At 50.9% G+C, this 23,864-nt stretch overlaps 2 protein-coding genes across 2 annotated transcripts; both read right to left on the bottom strand.

The window, feature by feature from the left end:
- Positions 1-1,729: 1,729 nt before the first annotated feature.
- Positions 1,730-2,887, bottom strand: OXER1 (oxoeicosanoid receptor 1). Its single transcript, XM_007952529.2, has one exon. The coding sequence runs from the start codon at positions 2,885-2,887 to the stop codon at positions 1,730-1,732; it is 1,158 nt and encodes a 385-aa protein (XP_007950720.2).
- A 3,443-nt stretch (positions 2,888-6,330) lies between these two features.
- On the bottom strand, positions 6,331-20,827 carry HAAO (3-hydroxyanthranilate 3,4-dioxygenase). Its single transcript, XM_007952522.1, has 10 exons — positions 20,748-20,827; positions 17,506-17,584; positions 12,421-12,504; positions 12,000-12,106; positions 9,759-9,848; positions 9,365-9,408; positions 8,944-9,089; positions 6,787-6,855; positions 6,516-6,598; positions 6,331-6,409 (listed from the first exon to the last, which is right to left on the bottom strand). Exons 1-10 carry the CDS (start codon positions 20,825-20,827, stop codon positions 6,331-6,333), a joined length of 861 nt encoding a protein of 286 aa, XP_007950713.1.
- Between the last annotated feature and the right edge of the window lie 3,037 nt (positions 20,828-23,864).

Below are 23,864 nucleotides of genomic sequence, written 5' to 3'. Positions count from 1 at the left end.
GCCAAGAGACAGATGAGTAGCAAACTTGGGGGACACTCAGGAGGCACACCCCTGCCCACCACTTGATTTGGTTCCCAGTATCTCTGGGTTTCTGACAGTAGCTGGTGAGGTGTCAGAAAAGGAGAAGTGGGCTGGTGCCCCATTGTAGACACTGGTTCCAGCATGCATCCCTTGTCCTCCAGACCTGCCGCCTTCTGCCTAACTTTGTCTTTCTCTCTGTCTCCCACCCCTACATCAACACTGCTCCTTGTGGCCTTCCTCCTGGTGGATGGGGGATGCTCCTGGGCCTTGGCCTCCATTCTTGAGATTTTTTTACCACGTGAGTGAGCATCCCTGTTCCAGTATGAGCTGGCTGAACTAAGTAGATTAAACTCCATCTGGAACTGGGGACAATTTTGTTTCCTGTCATCACTGGATACTGGAGGCCAAGAACCAGTCCTAGCCCCTTCTGTCGTGTCCAACTTTGAGGGGTGTGTGTTGGGGGAGGTGTTCATTCTTCTGAAGTGATTCAGGCTAGGAACACAAAGGGCTTAGGAAGTGCATGTTTGGGGCTTCCTGGTATCTCAGTAGCTCTTTGGAAGTCTTGACGGCTATTCCTCTATTCTTCTCCCCCATCCACCCAGATTAAAGAAACTTCTTAGTTTCCAGAATAAGGATAGGAGATTGGAGTAGAAAATTCAGACTAAGTCTGCACTGATATTTTTAGGGATTTGTCATAAAGGGGGTTAGTTACCAGTCAAAGAGTGTTCCCTGTGGACAGTAGGGCCCATCCTACCCCTCTTTTAAAAAAAAAAAAAAGATGCATACCAGATACACATCTTGGGCATGGGGGACCCAGGCCAGGGCGTGGGCCAGCCTTGTGGTCTCAGACACTAACCACAGGCACACTGAAAAGAACAGAGAGGGGTCAAGGTGGGCAAGATGACTTTGTTGCTGGGGGAGAGCTGGGGGAGCTCTGGTGACTCTAGGGCCCCTTGCCTTCACATGAGGTCTGTTCTAGTGGGCTACCACCTAGCCCGCCACCACCACTACATTTGGGGGTGCTTGGGGCTGATGAGGGCCATGGGTGGGAGCCTGAGCCAAACCAGGAGTCTGGATGGATGGAGGAGATAGCTTCCAAGGCTGAAGAGCCCCCAAGTTTTCCCCCAGCACCTTGGGCAGGACCTCAAAGGATTGCAGAGTGGAGCAAGGGTCAGAGAGGAGCAGGAGCTTCCTCCCCTCCCCCAGGAAAATAGTTTTGCCTTTAAGGGCTTCCCAAGGGCTCTATGGAAGGACAGTGCCCTATGGGGAGGAGACTGCTGAACAGCTTCCACTGTCTCCAGAGTTGCGCTTTGCATGGGGTGCTCACCTGGAATCCCACTGGATCAGGAGACAATGATTTGCTTTTCCTTAGAACAGCCAAAGCAGGCTTGCATTTCCAAAAGAAACTTTATTAGGACAAAGTGGATATCATCATAGAAAATATAGCTGACCAATTTCTAAAGCAAGATTTCGGCTTTTACAGTAATTATGCTCTGGCTCCCAAGACTGGGCAGCTGTGCAGGCTTTTGATGAGTTCCCACGGCTCCCTGCCTGTCATGTCACCTTCTGGCATCGTGCTCCTTCCTACCCCCCAGGAATGACATCCTGGACATGCTGACCCCTGTGCAAGTCCAAGACACTTTCTCTCCCTGCCACCCTCCTTCTTCCTGCCAGTGCTCCTGGTCTGTAGATGCCCTTGTCTGGTTGGTTAGGGCACATTGTGCTGGCCACAGTCCGGAGAGTGGCCTGGCCACTGCTTCCCTGCAGCAGACCCCCAGGCCTTCATCTTCAGTGTGGCCTCCGCCTTCCTAGTGGCTTGCGGGCACCGGGCAGAGGGCGGGTACTTCTTGTTGAAAGAGCCCCGCCAGCAACTGGTGAGGCCCAGCAGGGCTTGGGTCTGGCGGAGGAAGCTGGGGCTGGAGAAGCAGTACAGCACGGGATCCAGAACGCTGTTGAGGTAGGTGAAGGCCAGGGAGCCATGGAAGAGCTGTGAGCAGGTGTTGAAGGTGCGACAGGCATGCAGCTGGAAGGCCACCACGGTCATAATGCCAAAGATGATGCTGGGCAGGAAGCAGATGGTGTAGACTGCCACAACTACAGCCAGCACATGCATGGCCCTCCGCGGGCCCGCCTGCCCACCCAGACCACGCCGCCGAATGGTCCGCCACATGCTCACGACTGCAAAGAGGATGAGCACCAGTGTCAGGAAGAACTTCAGCATGAACAGTGCCTCGTGCCAGTGCTGTAAGGGCGAGGAGTCTGTGCCCAGTTGGTAGCTGAGGCAGGTGCTGCTGGAATTCATGGGCAGGAGCAAGTGCCCATTGAGGAGCAGTATGCCCCCCCAGAGCCCCCCAGCCACCCAGGCAGCTGCTCCCACTGAGGCCTGGCTCAGCACATGGTGGGGTTGCACCACCTTCAGGTAGCGATTGAGTGCTATGGCCGTGAGGAAGACGACACTGGCCGTGCGGTTGGTGGATATCATGAAGAGGTTGATTTGGCAGACACTGGTGCCAAAGCGCCACTTCTCTTGCAGCAAATAATAGTCCACACGAAGGGGCAGGTTGATGACCAGGAGAAGGTCGGCAATGACTAGGCAAACCAGAAACACTACATTGGATGTCCAAGGCTGCGTGTGGAAGCAGAAGATGAAGAATGCTAAGCCGTTCCCCACCAGGCCCAGGGCAAATTCCACGCCCAACATTGGAGCCAGGAAGGCATCCAGTGTGGGAGAATGGTCCAGGGAGCAGCTTTCTACTTGTGACTCCAACACAGTGGCGAAGGTTGAGGGAGAGAAGGAGGGAGGGAAAGAAGAGAAGGGAGGGAAAGAAGGAAGGGGAGCCCACAAGCTCAGGTTCTGCGATTCCATGGCCTGTTCTTTCTGGGGCTGAGGGAAGAAGTTTACGGAGTCCTTCTACCCCAGCCTGAGTGTCCAGGGCAGAGTGGACAAGCACTTTCTATCAACTGGCCGGCCCCCGTGATGCAACATCCTGGTGTTTTCATCACCATTGAATGTTTCTATTTGCAGGAAGCCTGTAACCACCCCTTCCTTTTTTTCCCCTCCCTGGTGCTGGAGTAACCTCCACAGAAGTCCTTGAGTCCAGCCTAAGCATTGGAATCTGCACTGCCCTGACAGAAGGGGAAGTACAGCTGAGGTGGTGGCCCAGAGAAGCCCTGGTGTGGAAGGAAAGATTGGGGAGGGCGGGGAGGGGAAGGATGAGGTGAATGGGGGAGAGTATTTGCAGCCCTGTGTGCTCCTGCACTTTGATTTGGCAGGCTGAAGGCAAGTGGTGACTAATGGCTGGCCAGATTATGCAGACCTCCCTGGACTCCCTTGCCTCTATCATGTATACTGTCTACTGGCCACCTCACTGCTCCCACCAGCTCAGGCAGCAGTGACTGCGGATTCAGGGCTAACAGGACCTCAGGGCCTCATAGGAGCAAGACCTATTTGTACTCAACCACTAAGGCCCTAAGGAGCCCTGGTGGCACAATGGTTAAGCACTCTGCTGCTAACCAAAAGGTTGGCAGTTTGAACCCACCTGGTGGCTCTGAGGGAGAAAAGACCTGGTGATCTGATCCCATAAAGATTATAACCTAGGAAACTCTATGGAGTAGTTCTGTTCTGTTCTGTCATATAGGGTCACTATGATTCTGAATCAACTGCACACAACAATAAGGGGTCTGTGTCCACAAGCCTGATGTAGATCAGCTTTCATTTGTTCCCAGATTCCAGATGATTCCAAAGTCTGTGATGGTCCCTAGATCCTTGTACATGATGTTCATCTCACAGGCAGAGGTCTCTCCTATCAAGTTTTTATTGCCACTATCTGGGGGACCGGAGGCTTCTTCCCAGGAGAGAACACTCCTGAGAGTCCTCGTCTTTCCCCACTGAGACTCCTTGTCCACCCCACTCTGTACCCACCCCTCATTCATTACAGAGTGGGAATGGGAGCCTGGGGCTGGCTCCAGACAAGTCACTGTTGTTGTTATATGCCGTTGAGTCGGCCCCGACTCATAGCGACCCCTCCTTGGGTTTCCGAGGCAGTATCACTACGGAAGTAGGATTGCCCAACCTTCCTTCCGAGGAGTGGCTGGTGGGTTTGAACCGCCAGCCTTCTGGTTAGCAGTCAAGTGCCTTAGACACTATGCTACCAGAGACAAGTCACTAGTCCTACTCTGTCACTGGATGGTGCTGTTGTAGCCTCTGGGCAAAGAGGCGATCCCAGGGCCTCAGGCTCTTCCTGAGTGGGAACATCAGGCCCCAGGGAAGCTGTGCTTCCAGTCTCCCGGCCCTGATACTATCCTCCCCTTCCATCATCTGTTGGCTGTGGTCTGCAGTGCCATATGCTGCCAACTCTGCCTGGACCTCCATGGTTCAGGCCCAGTGGCCCCTGCCCCTCTCACCTGGATCCTCCAGGCCCCTCCTCTGTCCTGGGTTCCTGACAAGGTAGAGGGCAGACAGGCGGCCTCCTCAGGAGAAGCAGTGTGGGGAGACCACCAGCATGAGCTTGAACAAAGGTGAGGTTGGAAACAATTGCCTGCTTCCCAAACCTCCCAAGTCTCAGCTATGAATGGAGCAGTTGCATCTTCCTGAAGAGCTGTGAGTGTTAAATAGTAAGTTATGTGAAAGCTTCTAGTGAATTAGGGCACAGAGCATGTATTCAGAAAAATGCAAGATCTAATTTTCATTATTTTCTGTCTGGGGATTAGGCCTGCCCTTGAATACAGGTGAGGAGATCTGGTGGCATACTGATTAAAGCATTCTGCCGCTAACCAAAAAAGTCAGTACTTTGAACCCACTAGCAGCTCCTGTGGGAAAAAGATGAGGCAGTCTACTTCCAAAAAAATTTACAGTCTTAGAAACAGTACGGGACAGTTTTATTCTGTCCTATAGGGTGAGAATCGAGTCTATGGCACTGGGTTTAATTTTTGGTTTTGGCTATAGGGACAGGCTCCTTTTCTTGCAGCAACCTGAATCCTGCCAGGGGGTCTCCTGACACACCTGTGTTCTATTCTTAGCTTCTGCCCAGAACAGTACATCACACTGCCCACCCCTCTGCCCTCAGCTGCCTTGGACTATTTATGAGTTTGGGAGAGGCTGGGGGTGTTTTTCCCTTGTTTGTAGGAGAGAAAAAAGCCCTTAGGGGTAGAGAGGTAGGTGAAGGTCCCAACATCTCTCATGACCGGAAGCCCATTTCACAGCATCAGGCTCTCTGCCCATCAGTGGAGCTTATCAAAGCAGGAAGCTGCCTGGGTGGGGTGGGTGGAAGGAAGTGGGTTCAGACCTCAAGTTTTCTTTTCCTGAGGAAGCTTTGGTTCCAAGAGGGGGTCCTGCTCCATTCGATCCCGTTTTAGTTACTCTTGCAACCCCTCATTGAATTTTCACCGCAGCCCAAAGGAAATACAGCCCAGACCATCCACTGCACACTCCATGTACTCTGCCACTTCTGGGACTGCCAGTGTTTCTTCAGCTCCAGGGTCCCCCCCAACCCAGGCCCAGGGAACCTCCTGAGTCTTAGCATAGTATGCATAGCAGGGAAGCATACGGAAGGGTGAAACCAGCCCCCCACCAGCAGGTCCCCAGTACAGCCATGTGCCCTGCTTTAGGTTGATTACCATCTTCAGACATTCAGAGTGGTTGGATCTGGGTGGGGGGATTTTGTGGTTTTCTGCATTTCTACATTTTCTACAATTAGCACATCTGTTATTGGAAAAATCTCAATAGATGCTATTTTTAAAAAGTTACATAAAAGAGAATAAATGGGAACAGAGAAATAAGCAGAGATGATGTCAGCCCCCAAGACATGTGGCTCCCTGGTCACATGGTGATGAATTCCTGTCTACAAGCAGGGACACCCAACAATGTCCATAGTTACACTATCCCGACGCCCTCAGCACACAAACACTGCAGGCCACAAGCATTTGTTCCTCAGGAAGTCTTTATTGCAGCCCTTCTTGGTGGCTGGTGTGTGTGGAGCCTGTGGGGCAGAGGGGTGGCTGCAGCCCTGTCTCAGGGAGCAGAGCATCCAGTTGGACAGGGAGAATATGTAAACCCATGAGGGCTATTGGAGGAGAAGGAAGGGAGTATGGGCCCCCAGGATCCTGGCATCCAGCCAGGAGAATAGCAGGAAGGTGGATGGCAGTGGTGTCCAAGGCCCGGCCTCCATTTGGAGGTGGACGGGTTCTACATAGGAACACACAGAAGCAGTGGGGGCTGGAAGAGTTACTTGGCAAGGGTGGAGCGCACACCAGTCATAAACGGGGGGTGATCACACATCCCAGGGCTGCTTCAGGCTCACAGCAAGAGAGTTACCCCAGGGTCTTCTTGTGGGTGGGATCCTGGGTCACAGATAGGCCCACAGAGCCTTGTGCTCGCTCCCATGCATACCTGTGGAAACACAGGAGCAGGTTTTAAGCAAGGCTAGGCCCCGGGGATCCCACAGTTGGGAGATATCCTCTCTGTGTGCAGGAGGCAGGTCCTAAGGGTTACTCACGAAGTCTCAGCTGGCACCAGGAGGCTATCATCAGGGGTCATGGTTAGGTGCTGTCCTCCCATCATCACCACAGAAGAGCCCTCCTATAAAGAGAAGAATCAAATGGATGCTGTAGGCCTCCATGCCTGTCTGAGTGTCACTGCATCTGCCTTTGCACAGAGGCCCTGGGAGCATGCATATGCTACAGAAGCCCAAGTCTCAGGTGCAGCCCAACCCCTGTGGACAGGATGTGGTGGGGCCCCTGCCTCCTCTCTCCTGGGGCCACACTTGCCAGCTGCCACAGCCACACGTCCACATCCTGTCTCAGGCCTTTGCTGCTGCCTTGTCCGTAAGCGACCACCTGTTGGGAAGTGACAGAGATCTTTATTGAGCTTCCTGCCCACACAGGAGATGGCCATAAGCCTGGCCCAAAGACCCTAGGTCTGTATGGGTGGGTGGGGTTTGGAGCACAGCCCATCGTCCTCCTACTGCCTCCCATCACAATAAGTGCTGCCCACATGTGGCTATTTGGTAACGCACATGCAAGCCCCACAAGTACCCCTGCAGATGTGGGCCTCTGATGCTGACCCAGGGGAAGGCATGTCTGCCCAGGCACATCAAGGGCTCATACGTGTGTGTTGTTGTTATGTGCCATCAAGTCGGACTCGACTCATAGCGACCCTTCCTTGGGTTTCCAAGGCAATATCACGACGGAAGTAGACTGCCCAACCTTCCTTCTAAGGAGTGGCTTGTGGGTTTGAACCGCCAGCCTTCTGGTTAGCAGTCAAGTGCCTTAGGCACTACACTACCAGAGCTCCTATCATGTGTAGATACATGAAATACATAGGCTGGCTTCCCAGAGGTTCCCATGGCCCTTCCTTTTTGAGTCTGGTCTCAACAATGGGAAGAAAGGATGGTTGAGAGTGAGACTGAGGCCACTGTGACCTGCTTGAAAAAGTCACTCACTGCCATTGAGTCATTTCTGACTCAGCGACCCCTCCTTGAGTTTCCGAGGTGGTATCTTTGTGGAAGTAGATTGCCCAGTCTTCCGAAGAGTGGGTGATGGGTTTGAGCTGCCAGCCTTGTGGTTAGCACTCAAATGCCTTAGGCACAGCCCCCTAAACCCACAGCTGTCACGCTGGGGCTCTGCGTCACTGGCACAGAGTGGGACTCCATGGATATTTGTTGGCATGAACTGAAGCAGGTAGAAGCAGCAGATCAGGAGGCCAGCTCAGGGCTGAATGAAGTTGCCATGTGGGGTGGGAGGGGCTTTGGGTACCCCCAGCCTGATCTCATAGCCCTGTCTGTGTCAGCCCAGAGTGTCTGCTGGTGCATAAGAGAAGCAGGCTGGGCATCTAGGGGCAGGTCTGTAGCCAGTGAGCCTCCCTCCACAGTGGTGTCTAACTCAAAATACAAGGGCTTTGGCTAGTGGTGAATTTTAAAGTACAAGCGTCCACTAGCCTCTGAGCAAATCTCCTAGCCTCCTCTCTCACCCTCCTGATCCCAATGTGGTACCGAAGGATCTTCTGAAACACCACTCTAAGCCAGTCACTCCTGCTTCAATCCTGTTTTCTCCAGGATAAGTCCTTATGCCTTGCCCAGCCCATAAGACAGGCCAGTACCTGGGCCTTGCCTGCTGCTCCAGAAGTCTGCCTAACACATGCTGCACTTCTCCTACATCTTAGCTCTTACTGGCCTCAGGGCAATTAGCAGGGATAGGCTTTCAAGCCTTTGCTTAGGCTTTTCTCTCACCTAAAATTCACTCTCCACCTCCTTTCCTTTTTTTTTTTTTTTTTGCAAACGCCTAGACTAGCTTTAAAACTCAGACTACCTCCTCCTCCTCTAAAACACACTACCTCCTCCTCCAGGAAGTCTTCCCTGACTCCCCTCCAGGCCCAGTTACTCCTTTTTTCTCCTATGTCTTCCTGTAGCTTCTCTACCAAATAACCTATCACATGATTGTGACAACTGCTGAGCAACCGGCCTGACTCCTTTACAAAACCATATACTCTGAGGCAGTGACTATCTCATTCTCCTACAAAAGCCTGAAAGATGATAGGCACTTGATAAATATTTATTGAATGAAAGAGGCCAGCTTTGTTTGGGTCACTCTCTCCCTGTGTGCCTCTCCACCCAACCCTCACCTCCAAACACCTCTCTCCCTTCCTGCTCCCAAGACTGTGACTGGCCAAAGGGCTCAGAATTCCTGGTGGAGAGAGAAGCACAGACCCTCAGGAGCCTGTCAAGAGATGGGGTAGGCCTGCTTTGGGGGCAAAGAAAGATGCCTGAGACCCTGTATCTCCACAGGATTCCACCACTGCAAAGCTGCCGCTTATTCCCTGAGTCAGGGATGAATGACAGAAGGCCTTATACTCATGTCCTCTACCTCCGTGTGTATATGATTGGTTCTCATTTCCTGGCCTGCTGGTGACACCCTGGGCTGCATTACCTGGGTCTCATATGTGTCCCCGAACAGGCTGAGAGGTGTGCTGGACTGCAGCTCCCGGCGGTGGCCATCCAACCAAGCCTCCAGGGATATGGGCTCCATGACAGGCCGTGTGCTCAGGGGGAATGGTGGCTCCTTGAGCAGTTGGTCTGCACCCATGGCAGGGCTGTGGTCAGTGTCCTCTGGGCATAGCCCACCCACTAGGCCAAGTACCTCGGGGCCCCAGCTCTCAATCATCAGAGCAGGCTCTGGATCCAGCTCAATGATCAAGCAGCTGTATAGGAAGGGCTATTTGGGGCTGTTTTCTCAGTACTTAGAGTACTGGGCAGAATACTCAAAAAGAGACTCTGATACCCTGGGCCAAGACATATCCCACTCTGGGAGAGGAGGAAGGAGAGAGAAAGGGGGTTCCCAGAGGCCTCACCAGGGATGGGCTTTCCTGTTCTGTACTGCTCAGAGCTGAAGAACCTGTAGGGACACATGGGGAAGAAGACAGGTGGCTGGCTTTTCTATTTGACTGGCCAGCAAAGCACACACATATACACATACTTATTCTCACATCTCAGGCCCAGGAGCCAATTTCTTGTATACCCATCATCCTTTCCCTTCTGGCCCCATGGAGCAGGCCCTCACCCTTCCCCACTGGGGTGGCCAGCCTGGGGCCTCCCTCCATGGGGGAGCAGACATTCTCCCTAATTCCCAAGCATGGTGACTCCAGGCTGGCAGATGCTGAAGGAAGCACCGCTGAGAGGAGCCTGCCCTCCCCACCAACAGGGTGGCCCGTGGGGAGCGAGTGGAAGGGTTGGGTGCATGCTCACTCCTGAATAATGGGAGCCAACTGTGTGCCAAGGTCCTTGCAGTAGAACCACTTCTCAAACAGGACATCCATGGTGTCTCCCACGTAGTATCTGGCAGAACAGAAGACAGACAACCGAGCTCCTGACCTGGGTGGCCTGGGCCAGCCTCCCTCAGGCCTGGCTCAGCTCGTGGACTTCTGGGCTTGGCCCTGCAGAACAGCCCTGCCTGCTTTATCCCCGCCAGCTGCACATCATGGTTAATCCCCGCTCAACTGCAGTCTCTTCCAAAAGGACGCATTTGCCCCCAAGGTGTGTGTGTGGGGTATTACTGACCACATTCACACAATTCCCATTTACAAAGCAGATGGGACTCTGAGGCTTTATGAACCTGGGGAATTTAGCAGGGATTATACATCCTGTAAGAGGTAGAACCAGGCTAGACTCAAGCCAGTCATAGGACCTTGTTAATGTTAGCTACCATCAAGTTGGCCCCTGACTCATGGCGACCCCATGTACAATGGAACAAAATGCTACCCAGTCCTGAGCCATCCCCATGGTCGCTTGGGGATCAGACTGTTTTTATTCATAGGATTTGCAAGTAGATAGCTAGGCTTTCTTTCTAGTCTGCCTTAGTCTGGGAGCTCCGCTAAAACCTGTTTGGCATCATAGCAACATACAAGTCCCCACTAACAGAAGAGTGGTAGCTGTGCTGAGGTGCACTGGCTGGGAAGCAAATCTGGGTCTCCTGCGTACAGGGCAAGAATTCTACCACTGAACTACCACGTCTTTAAGCCTTTAGAGAGCATCTAATCCAAGTATCTTCAATTTTACCAGAGAAGCTGAGGCTGTGCCTGAATCCTAGCCTCATGAGTCTAGGGCCAGAGGCTGAATGCCGCATCTGCCTGCTGGCCTTATGACAGAACTGTAAGGAACCAATATGTGGAAGACTTTCCCCAAAAGAGAGATTTTCCTTTCAGTGTCATGGATGCCTGTAAGAACTGGAGTAAACGCTCAGGGCCTCCTTTCTGGAGGAAAGCACATGTGCATGCACACACAGACTGTTGCAGAACCCCTGAAGCCCCCCCTGGACTCAGCACGGTGTGGCACACTCCTCTGCTGGCCTGAGGAGGGCCTGGCAGACGGGCTGTGTCTTAGGCCTGTGTATGCAGCACAAAGCAGGTGCCCAGAGTTTCTGTTAACTGATTGCCTAATTCCAACCTGCTCTGTCTGCTCTTCACCTCATACCTCAAAAGAAAAGTAGTCATGCTTATGGGAGAAGGTTTAAAGACACACAGTGCATCTGCCCTGTTTGAGACCCTAAATTCTATCCTGGCATGGAAGCCTTCATAACTGGACTGCAGTGCCTTGTGGGAATTGCCCTTGGAGTGGCATTTTAATGTTGAGAGTCCCTGGCATTTATTAAAGGTCAAAAGCAGCCAGATGAAATCTGTTATTGAATTTTCTGTAAAATGATATGAGGACACTGTCCTCCCCATCACTAAAGACTCCCTATATAAACCTCTATGTGAAAAATCCCTTTTAGAATTTAGGGTAGGGTGTCTGTCTCTACAATAGAGTCTGATGCAGTAGATTATTACCAGCCATTACAACTGTAGTGTTTGAAAAGTAATTAATAGTAGGAGAAACATCAGATTTTTGTAAGTAAAAAGGCAACATTCTGCAATGAGATACCACTCGACCCTCATTTGGATGGCTATTAACCAAAAAACAGAAAGTAACAAGTGTTGGAGAAGATGGGGATAAATCGAAACCTTCACCATTGCTGGTGGAAATGTAAAAAGTTGAAGATCCTGGGGAAAACAGCATGGTGACTCCTCAAAAAGTTAAACAATTACCATTAAAAAAAAAACCCTAAAAACTAAAATTACCATAAAACCAAACCAAACTCACTGCCCAGTAATTCTACTCCTAAGTATATAGCCAACAGAATTGAAAACAGGGACTCAGATGCTTGTGAACCAATGTCCCTTGCAGCATTATTCACAATAGCCAAAAGGTAGAAACAACTCAAGTGTCCACCAACAAATGAATGGATAAACTAATTGTGACAAATCCATACAATGGAATACAGCCATAAAGAAAAATGGAGTTCTAATATATGCTATAATATGGATGAACCTTGAAAATACTATGTTGAGTGAAATAAGGCAGTCACAAAAGGACAAATACTATACGATCCCACTTATAAAAAATCTCTCTCTCTGCCCCAGCCCCCGAACCCCACCCCGGGGGCCCATTTACCTGAGCCCATCTAGCTCAGTTGGCAGCCGCCTCCGCTCAATCACCAGCCCCACAGTGTTGGCAAACCTCTGTGGTGAGTGGGGGACTCCCGCAGGCAGAAGAAATATCTGCAGTGGAGGGGACAAGGTTCCTAGCAAGGCTGTGATCCCTCCTCCCAGAGACGTCAATGTTCCACAGCTCCCTGGACATCCCCAGTTGACCCAAAGGACCTGGGGAGACCACTGCTTGTTCACAAAGACCAGTCTCTCTGGCTGCGCTGAGGACAGGACAGCCTAGAGGAGAGGGTCCAGGAGGATGCGGGCATGGGCAGGCCAGGAGAATAGGAAAAGGCACAGGACATGACATCAGCCATGTGTACAAGTGAACAAGGTGGGTTCCTTTTCTGGCTGTCCCTCATCCCCTGCCCTGGGCCCAGTCTCACCTCTCCCTGTCGAATGACCACGTCTCGGTGTTTGCCTTGCTCTATGACTCGGAGAACCATGTTGCCTTCCAACTGGTAAAACACCTGTGGGACAGCAGTGAGGCTTGGACCCTCCCCACTCCTGCCAGGCCCCTGATCACTGCTCAGGCTTTGAACTCTAAGAAGGCCTGAGAATTTATCAGCAGTTCTGGTGCTCCTGCTCTGGGGCCCTGTCTTCCCCACTCAGGCCACAACTAGGAGTGCTGGGGACAGGGGATCACGATGCCAACATGCAAGTGATGATCACAGTACCCACTGCAGCAGTTGGTATTGGGGAACCTCATCTATAACACCACAGGATCTACTTCATTTACTGAAGACCTACTGGGTGCTGACCTACCATGTACCAGGAGCTATGCCTTACACTTTTGAATACATTATCAATAATCTTTATAATAACCTGCAAAGTAGTATTAGCCTCATTTGGCAGAAAATAAAAAAAGGAAACGGAGACTCAGAGAGTAAAGCAACTTGCTCAGGGTCACACAGCTACTTAGTACTGGAGGTGGGACCCAATCTGTGTGTGACTCTGGATCTGTGGTTGTTCCTGGCTAGGGTGATGCTCTGGCTTGGGTTGGGGCTGGGCCTCTCAAAATCGTTTAGGAGCCCGCCTGGGTGTACATGGTTGACTCGATGCTAGAAGCCTGGGGCAGTTTGAGGGCTATGGAGGTGGGAGCGTTCCCCTCCTGCTATCTCCAGGAGGTCCCCTACTATATTTTCCCTGTTTTCTAAATCCTTCAAACAGTGTTTACTGAGATCACCCCATGAAGTTGGTAGGAGGTGGCAGACACATTTTTTTCTCCATGTCATACACTGAATGGGTATGAAAAGCCCCAGCCAAACAGCTGAAAACCAAAAACCACTCCTGTCGAGTCAATTCCAACTCACAGTGACACTATAGGACAGAGTGGAACTGCCTCATAGGGTTTCTAGGGCTGTAAATCTTTACAGAAGCAGACTGTCTCATCTTTCTCCTGCAGAGCAACTAGTGGGTTCAAAGCACCAACCTTTTGGTTAGCATTTGAATGCTTAACCATTGCCCCACCAGAGCTCCTAAATAGTTGAAGGGACAATTGTTATATTAAATATTATTTATTTATTATAATATACTAAGTATTTATTATGAAAAAAAAAAGTCTCACTGCCATCAAGTCATTTCAGACTCATAGTGACCCCCATTTCGGTTTCCGAGGCCGTAAATGTTTATGGAAGTAGATTGCCCTGTCGTCCTTCTGTGGAGCAGCTGGTGGTTTTGAACCGTTGACCTTTTGGTTAACAGTCAAGTGCCTTATCACTACACCACCAGAAAATAGTTATTATAATTATTAATAATTAGTGTTATCATGTAAGGAGTTAGAGGAGATAGACGTTCTTGTCACTAAGAGAAATCAGCCCGAGTTCAGGGAAACAGAAGTGCAATTCAACACAACCCCTTCAGCAAGGAGAAGCCTTCATAGTTCACACCCTTGTAGGTGACCACATACAGGACTGGGGGGTTTCCTGGGACAAGAGATTTTCAGTGTTAAAATCAGGAAAGTCCTGGGCAAACCAGGACATCCTACACCCTTGACCTAGAAATTCTACCTCTAGGGATGTGGCCTCAGAGAATCAGAAATATTCCTAGTGAGGGGCATACAAGGCTGTCTGTTGCAGTACATGGTAGTTGAAATCATAGATTGCAATGATAGCAGGCCTGGCCCTATGTTCTATGAGGTAATTGTGTGACCTTGGTCAATTCACTTAGCTCTCTGTGTCTCAGATTCCTCATCCATAACACCACAGGATCTACTTCAGAAAGTTGCCGTGAGGGCTGCCTGGCATGCTACATAGCACCTAGCACTCAGTAAACCTCTACCTGTCGGTATTTGTAATAATAAAAAATTGCTAATATAATAATTGGGGAAGTATAAATATTTTATCGTAAATTCAAAACATGGAACATTACACAGGTATTAAAAACTATATTTTTGAAAAACTGTTAATAAAATAGGAAAAGCTGAAGTTATGATGGTAAAGATTCAAAATTATACCCAGCTGGATTCCAATTATGGTGTAATAATGTGTGTAAACTAGGCAAAGTGTTAACAATGGCTCCCCCAGTGGTAGGATTATGGATAAGGTACAGTGTATTTCTTTCTTTTCTATATTTCCCATGTTTTTGTCCACTGAACAATATTTACTTTTATTATTAAAAACAACCCATAAACATTATTTAAAACAAATAAAAAAATAACCTACCAAGCTCCCCTATTGAGCAATCTGGCATGTGCCCCCAAGTCCAGTTGGGAGCGAGCTCCTGTACACAGGGCAGGGGGTGGGGGGATGACTCAGAGTCCTGGGGAGGGGCTGTAGCCCTCAGGCCCTGCAAGTATCAGGCATGTGGATGGGGGAGTCTGGAGCAACGTCTAGGCCAGATTCAAGCCCTTTTCAGGCAGGCTACAAGGTACTGTTGTTGTTGTTGTTGTTATGTGCCGTCGAGTCAGACCTGACTCATAGCGACCCCTCCTTGGGTTTCCGAGGCAGTATCACTACGGAAGTAGGATTGCCCAACCTTCCTTCCGAGGAGTGGCTAGTGGGTTTGAACCGCCAGCCGTCTGGTTAGCAGTCAAGTGTCTAGCCACTGTCAAATACAAGCAAAGGAAGTGGAATTGTCCTCAACGTTGTTGCCCTGCCTGGGGCTTCCCTGTGAGGAGAGGCAGGCTGGCCTTGGAGCAGAGGTGCAGATCACCACACAGCACATGATCCTGAACAGCCGTGAGCAATCCCAAAGGAATTATGCCTGTTTGGAAGTAAATGATGTTTGGGGGCCTGGGGCTAGCTGGAAGATTAACTGTACTGGCTTGGGCAGATATTGAACTGAGTCTGGCCTCGTTGAACCGAGTCTGGCCTCCCAGGGCTTTACAAGTGGGAGCCTCTGGAAAGGGGGTGAGGGTGCAGAGAACCAGTGTATTAAGCATGTACATAGACTCTGTGCATACACTTCATACCCAGCTGAACCCTTCCCATAAGTCTGGGGCCATTGTCGCCATGTGCTGCAAGAAAACATACTCAAGAGCGGTGACAGGATGTGACTTGTCCAAGATCACACAGCTAGTAAGAGGTACAGGCTCCAACAGAGGTCTGACTCCCAAAGTGGAGTAAGTGGTGGGTAGTGCTGAGGATTAGGGGCCTCATACCGAAGGGCTGCTGCTGTTCCTTGCTTAGCAAGGAGGAAAATGTGGCTCAATCAGTAAGAGCCAGATGCACAATGTAAACCCAGGTCTGAGTCATTCACTTTTCAGGAAAAGCCCAGGCTTTGGCTACGTGAGGACAGGCAGAGAAAACAGGGCCTGTGGCAGGTGCTTTCCTTCCCTCCCTTACCTACAAACCAAATCTGGCCAAGTGCTGCCCAGTCAACCTGCATGTCCCTCTAGAGTGAGGACACCTGCCAGGCTGGGGCCCTCTCATCCCTTAGCCACCCAGCTGCGTCAGGGCCGAGCTTGGCCTATGCCCAGAAATAGACACCCACCCCTCAGAGCAGCTTGGACAGACCACAAAATGAAGCACACCGGTGGGGTGAGGAGTAGGGGAGTACAGGGTGAGGAGATGGGGGGAGGACATGAAGGGAAGGAGACTAGGAGAGGTGGACACTGAGACCAGGGCTACCTAGGAGAGTAGACACCTCTGGCCTGAGACTGACTGAGACAGGCAGTAATGACCAAAGGGATAACTGTCTTTCCACTCTGTCTCCCCCATTGTGACCTCTCCCAATCTAGTCCTTTCTTTTGTCTGTAGTTTTGGATTTTCCTGCTGCTATTTTCCACAGAGGTCAGTGGACTTCCAGTGAGGTAGATTTGTGGGAAGGGAGTGACCCAGGAGAGGTGGGGGATCCCTTAAGGCTGCAGTCCCAGGAGCAACCACTGGAGAAGTGAGGGGCTGGCTGTCTACCCTGCTGATACTGCTCTCCTCTGGACCCGCCCCTCACCCCCTCCATGCTGCACTCTCTGGGGGTTCCCAGCACACACAGTACTCAGTGATCATGTGTTGAATGCCCAATGCTCCCTCCAGCCCTCTGCTGGGGCTGAGACACCAGCAGTGGGGGTAGAGACTGGTGACCAAGCCAGACTCTGGACCTTGAACCCCAGAATCAGGGGCCTCCCCAGGATAAGAGGGGATCCTTATAGTGATTCATTTCACCAGAGATTTTGATAGCTCAGAACCCTTCTGTGTCCCTCCTTAAGGGGATCCATCTTTGTCTTATAATTTTACTTTTGTTTATTTACTTTTGGGTAGGTGATACAAAAACAGTTCAAAATTCAAGGTTATCAAAGGGTATTCTGTGTAAATTCCCTTTCCTGCCTGCCTCCCTTAGCTACACAGCTCCCAGCAACTGAAGTGTCTTGTGTGTTAAGGCCCTCTTGATAAGAAGGGGGCCACTCAATCCCAGCCCCAGGCCCCTCTCCCAACCCCACCCCACTCACTAGTCCCTTCCCTCAGCTACCTGCTCCTCCTCCTCCCTCAGCCCAGCCTACCCCCCTCACTCTGTCTTTCTGGACTTTGCCCCTACCCCCCCCCCCACCCCCCCCCCCCCCCCGTTTTCTGGAGAGGAAATTGCCTGGAGAACCTAGCGCCTGAGAGGAAGCTCCAAAGTGAATGGCTGCGTCTCACTTTGGAGGTAAACCTGCTACATTCATATGATGAGAAGAGAAGCCAGAGCGTCTACCTGGAACTTGATCAACAACCCATAACCTAGGGGCTGGCCAATAGTCAGAGCCTCTCATACCACAGAGGCTGGCTACTTCCTGGGCTCCCCCAGCACAGCTCACTGGTTCAGACTCCTTTGAGGATGGGGTTGTAACTGCGCACCCTCCCACTAATTTCCAGGCAGCAGTTCCCCCAGTGGTTTCAGCTGTGCCCTTCACCGCCCCCCCCCCCACATCAGCCATCTGCCCACCCCTCTCCCATCCACAGCTCTGGACTTGGTACACTGGCCTAGGAGCACCTCCACCTCAGAAAGGCGGTCCCACTCCAGGGCCGGGTCAGAGGAACGGCAGTTCACAGACCTACCTCCTCACCCTCCTCAATGTGATAGTCCTTTCGGATGTTGGGGCCCCCGACAAACATGACTTTGAGCTGCTGCTGGTGCCTGCAATAGAGGAGGGAGGAAAGGTCCTGAAGCAGCTCCTGGGAGTGAGGACAGGAAGGGGCTAGGGGCTTGTAGGGGGCATGAAGGGATTCTGGGGACCCTTGCGGAAGGCAGCAGGGCTGTTTAAGCATCACTGTCCCTCTAAGTCTCCTAAAATGTTTGTCTTCCCTCCACTCTCATCCCCTCCATACATCTAAGTGTGTGTGTGTGTCTGTCTGTCTGTGAGTGTGTGTCTAGGTTGCACTCTATGTGTCTATGTGTGTCTCAATGTATTTGTATGTGTGTGTCTTTGTGTGTATGTCCATCTGGGTGCAATGAGTTCCCACAATGGCTGCATAGCCCTTGACCTCTGACAGTAGGGGTAACATCTTGGTGGGGATCTATCTCTTTATCAACCAGGATCCCTGTAATGTGCTCAAGATCTCTAATTACAGGAAGTAAGCTGGAGGTCCCACTTCCCTCTGCCCGGAGCGGGGGTGGGGAGCACAGGGTAAAGTGACCTTTATCTGCTTCCAGAGCTGTCAGTTTATGAGAAACTCCATGCTCCAAAAACCCACAGGTCTGGCTCCACGGACTCAAACCTGTGGTTAAAAACACACAGCTCTGGAATCAGCCTCCTGGGTTCAAATTTGGCTCTGCTATTGACCTTGGGCACATTACTTAACTGTGCTGTGCTTCAGTTTCCTCATCTGTAAAATGGAGAGCCAGTTCTTCACGGGGTTTATATGGGCTGCATGAATTCATATATATAAGTGCTCAAAATAGTGCCTGGTATGAAATATGCACTGTTTAAGTATTTGATAAAATAAATAAAGCCAATGTAACCCTCTCATTTTATAGATGAGGAAATGGGCTCACAAGGGTCACTCAGTCAGGAAATTCGTTGATTTTCCTTCACTTTTGGGAACAGGATTCAACAAGCAAGAAAAACACACACCCAGAATCATGGCCAATGTGTGAAAAGACAGAGGTCACAGGTCACGGGGCAAGGGGAGACTGGTATGGTGTTTTCTGAGTTGGGCTTAAAGCTGTGGAAAAAAGCTGAGAAGTGCTTGGGGGAAGGGAGGGTACAGAGCCCCTGATATTGAAGGTGCTAGGGTCCTGGTAGGAGCTCTGGTAGCATAGTGCCTAAGGCAGTTGACTGCTAACCAGAAGGCTGGCAGTTCAAACCCACCAGCCACTCCTCTGAAGGAAGATGGGGCAATCTACTTCTGTAGTGATACTGCCTCGGAAACCCAAGGAGGGGTCACTGTGAGTCGGGGCCAACTCGAGGGCACATAACAACAACAACAGAATCCTGGTGATACAGGGTGAGAGGCGGGAAAGCCTGGATCAGGGGGTGGGACCAAGTCATCCCAGGCTACATGTTTGTTTTTGGCCTGAGAGATATCAGGGAGCCTTGAAAGGTTCTCCCTTCCTTCTTTCCTTTTTTTCCTCCCCCTCTCTCCTTCCCTTCCATCCTTCCTTCTTCCTTTCTTTTCAAATGAACTTTACTGAGCTATAATTTAGGTACATAGAGAAGGTTCTTGAATAAGCCCATTCAAGTGTTATTTCAACCCCCACCAGTCAGATTATGTCCATCTTCTGCTCAAAATCCTCCAGCCACAGGAAAAGCCACAGTCTCTACTGTGATTTTGTGGCCTCACCAGTCTATGGTCCTGCCATGTCTCCAGCCTCTCATGTCTGCCTGCCTTGTTTGTTTACACTGATTAGCTACCTCCAGCTCCCTGAGGAAGGGATTTTTGTTAATTTTCTCCCCTGCTGTATTCCCAGTGTTCACAACAGTGCCTAGCCCATAGTAGGTGCTCAGTAGACATCTACTGAATGACTAAAGGGAAGGGCCTTGGGTTTTGTGATTACTGATAATGGGGCAGGGCTAGTGGGGGCCCTGGAGGCAGAGGCAGCCAGTACTGCCTAAGCGGGAGGTTTCGAGGTTGGAACCAGCAGTACCCATAGTGCTGGGGGAGATCAGATAGATGTGAGATACGCCCAAGGGGAGAAACTAGAGGGTTGAGAATGAGAGACTGGAGCAGTATAAGAGTGGAGGAAAAAGACAAAGATAAGCATCCAACTTTGAGTTGGGCAAGAAACAGTGATAAAAGAGATGAGGCTTTTGAGGAAATGTTGACCATTAGCCATGGTGGTATTGCACAGTGACCACGAACATGGACTTTAGAGTCAAACTGTTCCAGGGTCTTGCACCATACTAGCTCTGTGACATTGGGCAAGTTGCTTATTAAATTAAATGAGACATCAAGGCAGTTCGCACAGTCTGGCCTGTAGATGTAGTAGAAATCGAACTGTTTTGGGGTGTAACCTCTTGGAGCTGTCCTTTAAGTCTAGCAAACATGAGCCAAGAGCTCACCGGCCCTGCCACAGAGCTGCAGGAAGGGGAGAGGGGTGAAGGGACACAGGGGAAGGCCTAAGAAAGATGGCAGCTGGACCCAGATCAGCCTTGTTGGTTGCATTTGGCAGAGGTGCTTAGGGAAGGCCTGGTGTGAGTGTGTGTGCAAAAGAAGCTGGTCCTTTTATTTTACCCTTTGTCTACAGACCTGGGTTCTACTGTAATTGAGACATTTAAAACCACCCTCAGAAGCCCTGGTGGCACAGTGGCTAGGAGCTCAGTGGCTAACCACAAGTCAGTTATTCAAACCCACCAGGCTCCATGGGAAGAAGATAGGGCAGTCTGCTTCTGTAAAGATTTGTAGCCTTGGGAACCCTATGGGGGCAGTTTCACTCTGTCATATTGGGTTGCTAATAAGTCTGAAGCGACTCAATGGCAAGGGGTTTGGTTTGGAAAACCACTCTTCTCAAACTTTCCAGTTTTCCCAAAGTGCTGGGGCATCTCCTGGGGACAGCTGGTTCTCAGCCCTGAGGGGAGGACGTGAGACCACTCCAGCCATCCGCAGAAGACAAGGTGACAGTTCTCAGAAGAACTGTACAGAGTCACCAGAAAGAGGAACTGATGGAGGGTGGCTGAACCCGGAACAGCCGGTCTTCACCCTATGAAGACACCATGAGAAAGACAGCCCCCTTCCTGCAGGCTTCTCTGTCAAGGAACTCCAGGCTGGAGGTTGAGGATCGAGGATGAATATAGAGGAGGAGGAAGTTGGAAAGAAAGGTGGAAGTTGGAAAGAAAGAGCAGAGGGTGCCTGGCACTCACAGGAGCTTGTTGCAGACTGGGGGCAGGAAGGAGGCCCGGTTTTCTTCCACCCAAGTCTTTACTCTCACCGGACGCTCCATGGCCTCCCGGAGAGCCGTGGTCTTCTCAGAGCAGAGTACTCTCGGGCAGACGAGGAGCTCGGCGCTACGCAGCCCCCTATCGGCTGCCTAGTTAATTATCATCCTGAGGGTCAAAGTGCAAAGCTCTCCGGCAAGACACAGTGATGCCGAGGGTTAGGGTCCCGTGTTTGGTCTAGAGAACGCCCTGCCCTTTGGCCTGTCCTTGCTGAGCACCCTGGACTCGGCGCCTGTGGGGAGGCGGCCATCAGGGTCTGGAGCGCAGTAAGGATCTGCCTTCAAGCGCCCGGGCTGCCCTTCGCAACCCTCCTCCCCCATACTCCGATCTGCCAGCAGGGGCTCAGCTCCCGGGCGAAACCCTACAAGAACCCTCTTCGCATCCTGGGGGCGCCCAACAGCCGCGCGCGAGTTGGGAGCCTGATACCCCACACAAGAAATAGGGTCAAGATCCTTCGTGGTCGCTACTGCTAGATTTTCCGTCTGGGCTCCAGAGAGGCCCCAAAGAAATGCTGTCGTGGAGCGCGCCTGACTATTTGTATGCTGACACCGTATTTAAGCCTCAGTTGCGTCATCTGAAAAATGGGAATGACTACACTCTGGTAGCATAGTGCCTAAGGCACTTGACTGCTAACCAGAAGGCTGCGGTTCAAACCCACCAGCCACTCCTCGGAAGGAAGGTTGGGCAATCTACTTCCGTAGTGATACTGCCTCGGCAACCCAAGGAGGGGTCGCTGTGAGTCGGGGCCGACTCGATGGCCCATAACAACAACAACACAATCATTTCATAGGATTGCTCTACGCACGGAGTGGAAAGAGAATGCAAAGCGATGGCCAAGGTACCCAATGAGTACCTTGTCCTCCCTGGAGGGAGGTGCGGCCAGAGAGTTCAGATTTATTGAGTGCCTGGCGTTCGGCTCTGCCTTTGGCTGGGTAAAGAAAGATTAGGGAAGGGACGCTAGGAAGGGATGTCGGCTCAAGGCCGCGGGAGCCCGGGACATCGCACCGGCACCTCGACTTCGGGTTTGGAGGGCGCGGCGCCGGTCCTCTGCTACCTCTTTGGAAGGAGCCGGAGCCCAGAGCGCGCAGTCAAAGCCGCCAGCCTGGTAGCGAGCACTGACACTGCGCTGAGCCCCTTGCAAGTCTAAGAACACACAAATCACAAAACAGTGCTAGCAGGGAGGGGTCACCAAGGTATTTTACAAATGAAGAAACGGGACACTCATCCTCGATCTAAGATCGAAGGAATCTCGGAGTGACGAACCCGTGAAAATGATTACAGCTCCTTGTGGAAGACACACGCAGTCATCCTAGGGGAGGAAGAGGAGCTCTGGTAGCGTAGTGCCTAAGGCACTTGACTGCTAACCAGAAGGCTGGCGGTTCAAACCCATCAGGTTCAAACCCATCATCAGCCACTCCTAGGAAGGAAGGTTGGGCAATCTACTTCCATAGTGATACTGCCTCGGAAACCCAAGGAGGGGTCACTAAGAGTCATGTCTGACTCAATGGCACATAACAATAACAACAACAGGGAACAGAGACATCTGGGTGTGTAGGTGTGTAATGGAGGAAACAGGAGGGGGAGTAGTAGTCTGCCTTTCTTAACTTTCTTCAGATTCTCAGAAAAATTGTGTCAATGTGTTGGAGGAGGATGGAGTGGGGAGATGGCAGGTGCAGAAGGAAAATACCGACACCAGAGTCCATACTATAGAGTGACTTTTTTTTTTTTGGGGGGGGGGGCGATTTGCCAAGGTCTTTTGCTTTTATTTGGTTCATCAACCATTAAGTGGGGAAGAGAATGGGGATGATGGGACAGAAGGAGGTAGAAGGTGGGGGCACGGGGTAGAGGGAGGTGACACCAGAGGAAGGCAAGGGAAGGCCTGATTTTTGAGCATCAAGGTTCCCAGTAGGGGCAGTTATGGTTCAATGGTAGAATTCTCACTTCCTATACAGGAGTCAGGGCCTCTGGTAGCATAGTGCCTAAGGCACTTGACTGCTAACCAGAAGGTTGGCTGTTCAAACCCACCAACCACTCCTTAGAAGGAAGGTTGGGCAATCTACTTCTGTAGTGATACTGCCTCAGAAACCCAAGGAGGGGTTGCTATGAGTCGAGTCCGACTCAATGGCAAATAACAACAACAACATACAGGAGATCTGCTTTGATTTCTGGCTAATGCACCTCCTGTGCAGATACCCCCGTCTGTCACTGGAAGTCTGCATGTTGCTCTGATGCGGAACAGGCTTCAGCAGCGCTTCCAGACTAAGACAGACTAGGAGGAAGGATCTGATCATTTACTCCTGAAAATCAGCCAACGAAAACCCTATGTATCACAATAGTGGAACGCAACCAATCATGAGGATTGATGCAGGACCAAGCAGTGTTTTGTTCCATTGTGCCTGGGAGTTAGGGGCTAGCATGACAGCAGCTAACAACTACAACAGGTTCCAGCAACTACTCTGGGTATGTATTTTCTCAATTAATCCTTATATCATTCTTCTGTGAGAAGCCAGGATTCCAACCTTGGATGTACACTACAATGTCCAAGAGAGCTTTTAAATTCTACAGTTGCTGACCTCCAACCCAGATCAAGTAAATCTGAATCTCTTGAGATGGGGCCCATGCAACCATGTTTTCTAAACGCTGCCCAGGATTAAAAATATTTTAAACTCCTCCAGCTCTTGCTCTCTCAGCCCATCTTGCTTCCTCTGTGCTGGCTGGGGTGGACCCTTAGACATAGACTACCCTGGTTGAAGTTAAAACCCAGACAGATGCCAAATAGGATTCCTCCCACCTCCTCCAGGACCCTCCTGTCTCTTTGCTCTTTTCTCCATTTTTCTTCTTTGTGATATATTGAGATCATTTTAGTTCGAGCATTTCTTTCTAGAATATTGTTTGGCACCAGAATAACTCAGGCCATGTTCTTCATCTTTCTCATCTACAAGTAATCACAGGAGATGTAAACAATGACACACAAAACACCAAGGAGTCATGATGTATTACGTTTGCTTTGGATGCTTGTTAAATGGATGGATGAGTGAATGG

Source organism: Orycteropus afer, unplaced genomic scaffold, assembly GCF_000298275.1.
Source record: "Orycteropus afer afer isolate SDZICR_OR568_19922 unplaced genomic scaffold, OryAfe1.0 scaffold00344, whole genome shotgun sequence".
Classification (NCBI taxonomy): Eukaryota; Metazoa; Chordata; class Mammalia; order Tubulidentata; family Orycteropodidae; genus Orycteropus; species Orycteropus afer.
The sequence above is the reverse complement of the archived record's forward strand: the minus strand, read 5'-3'. Positions and strand labels throughout refer to the sequence as shown.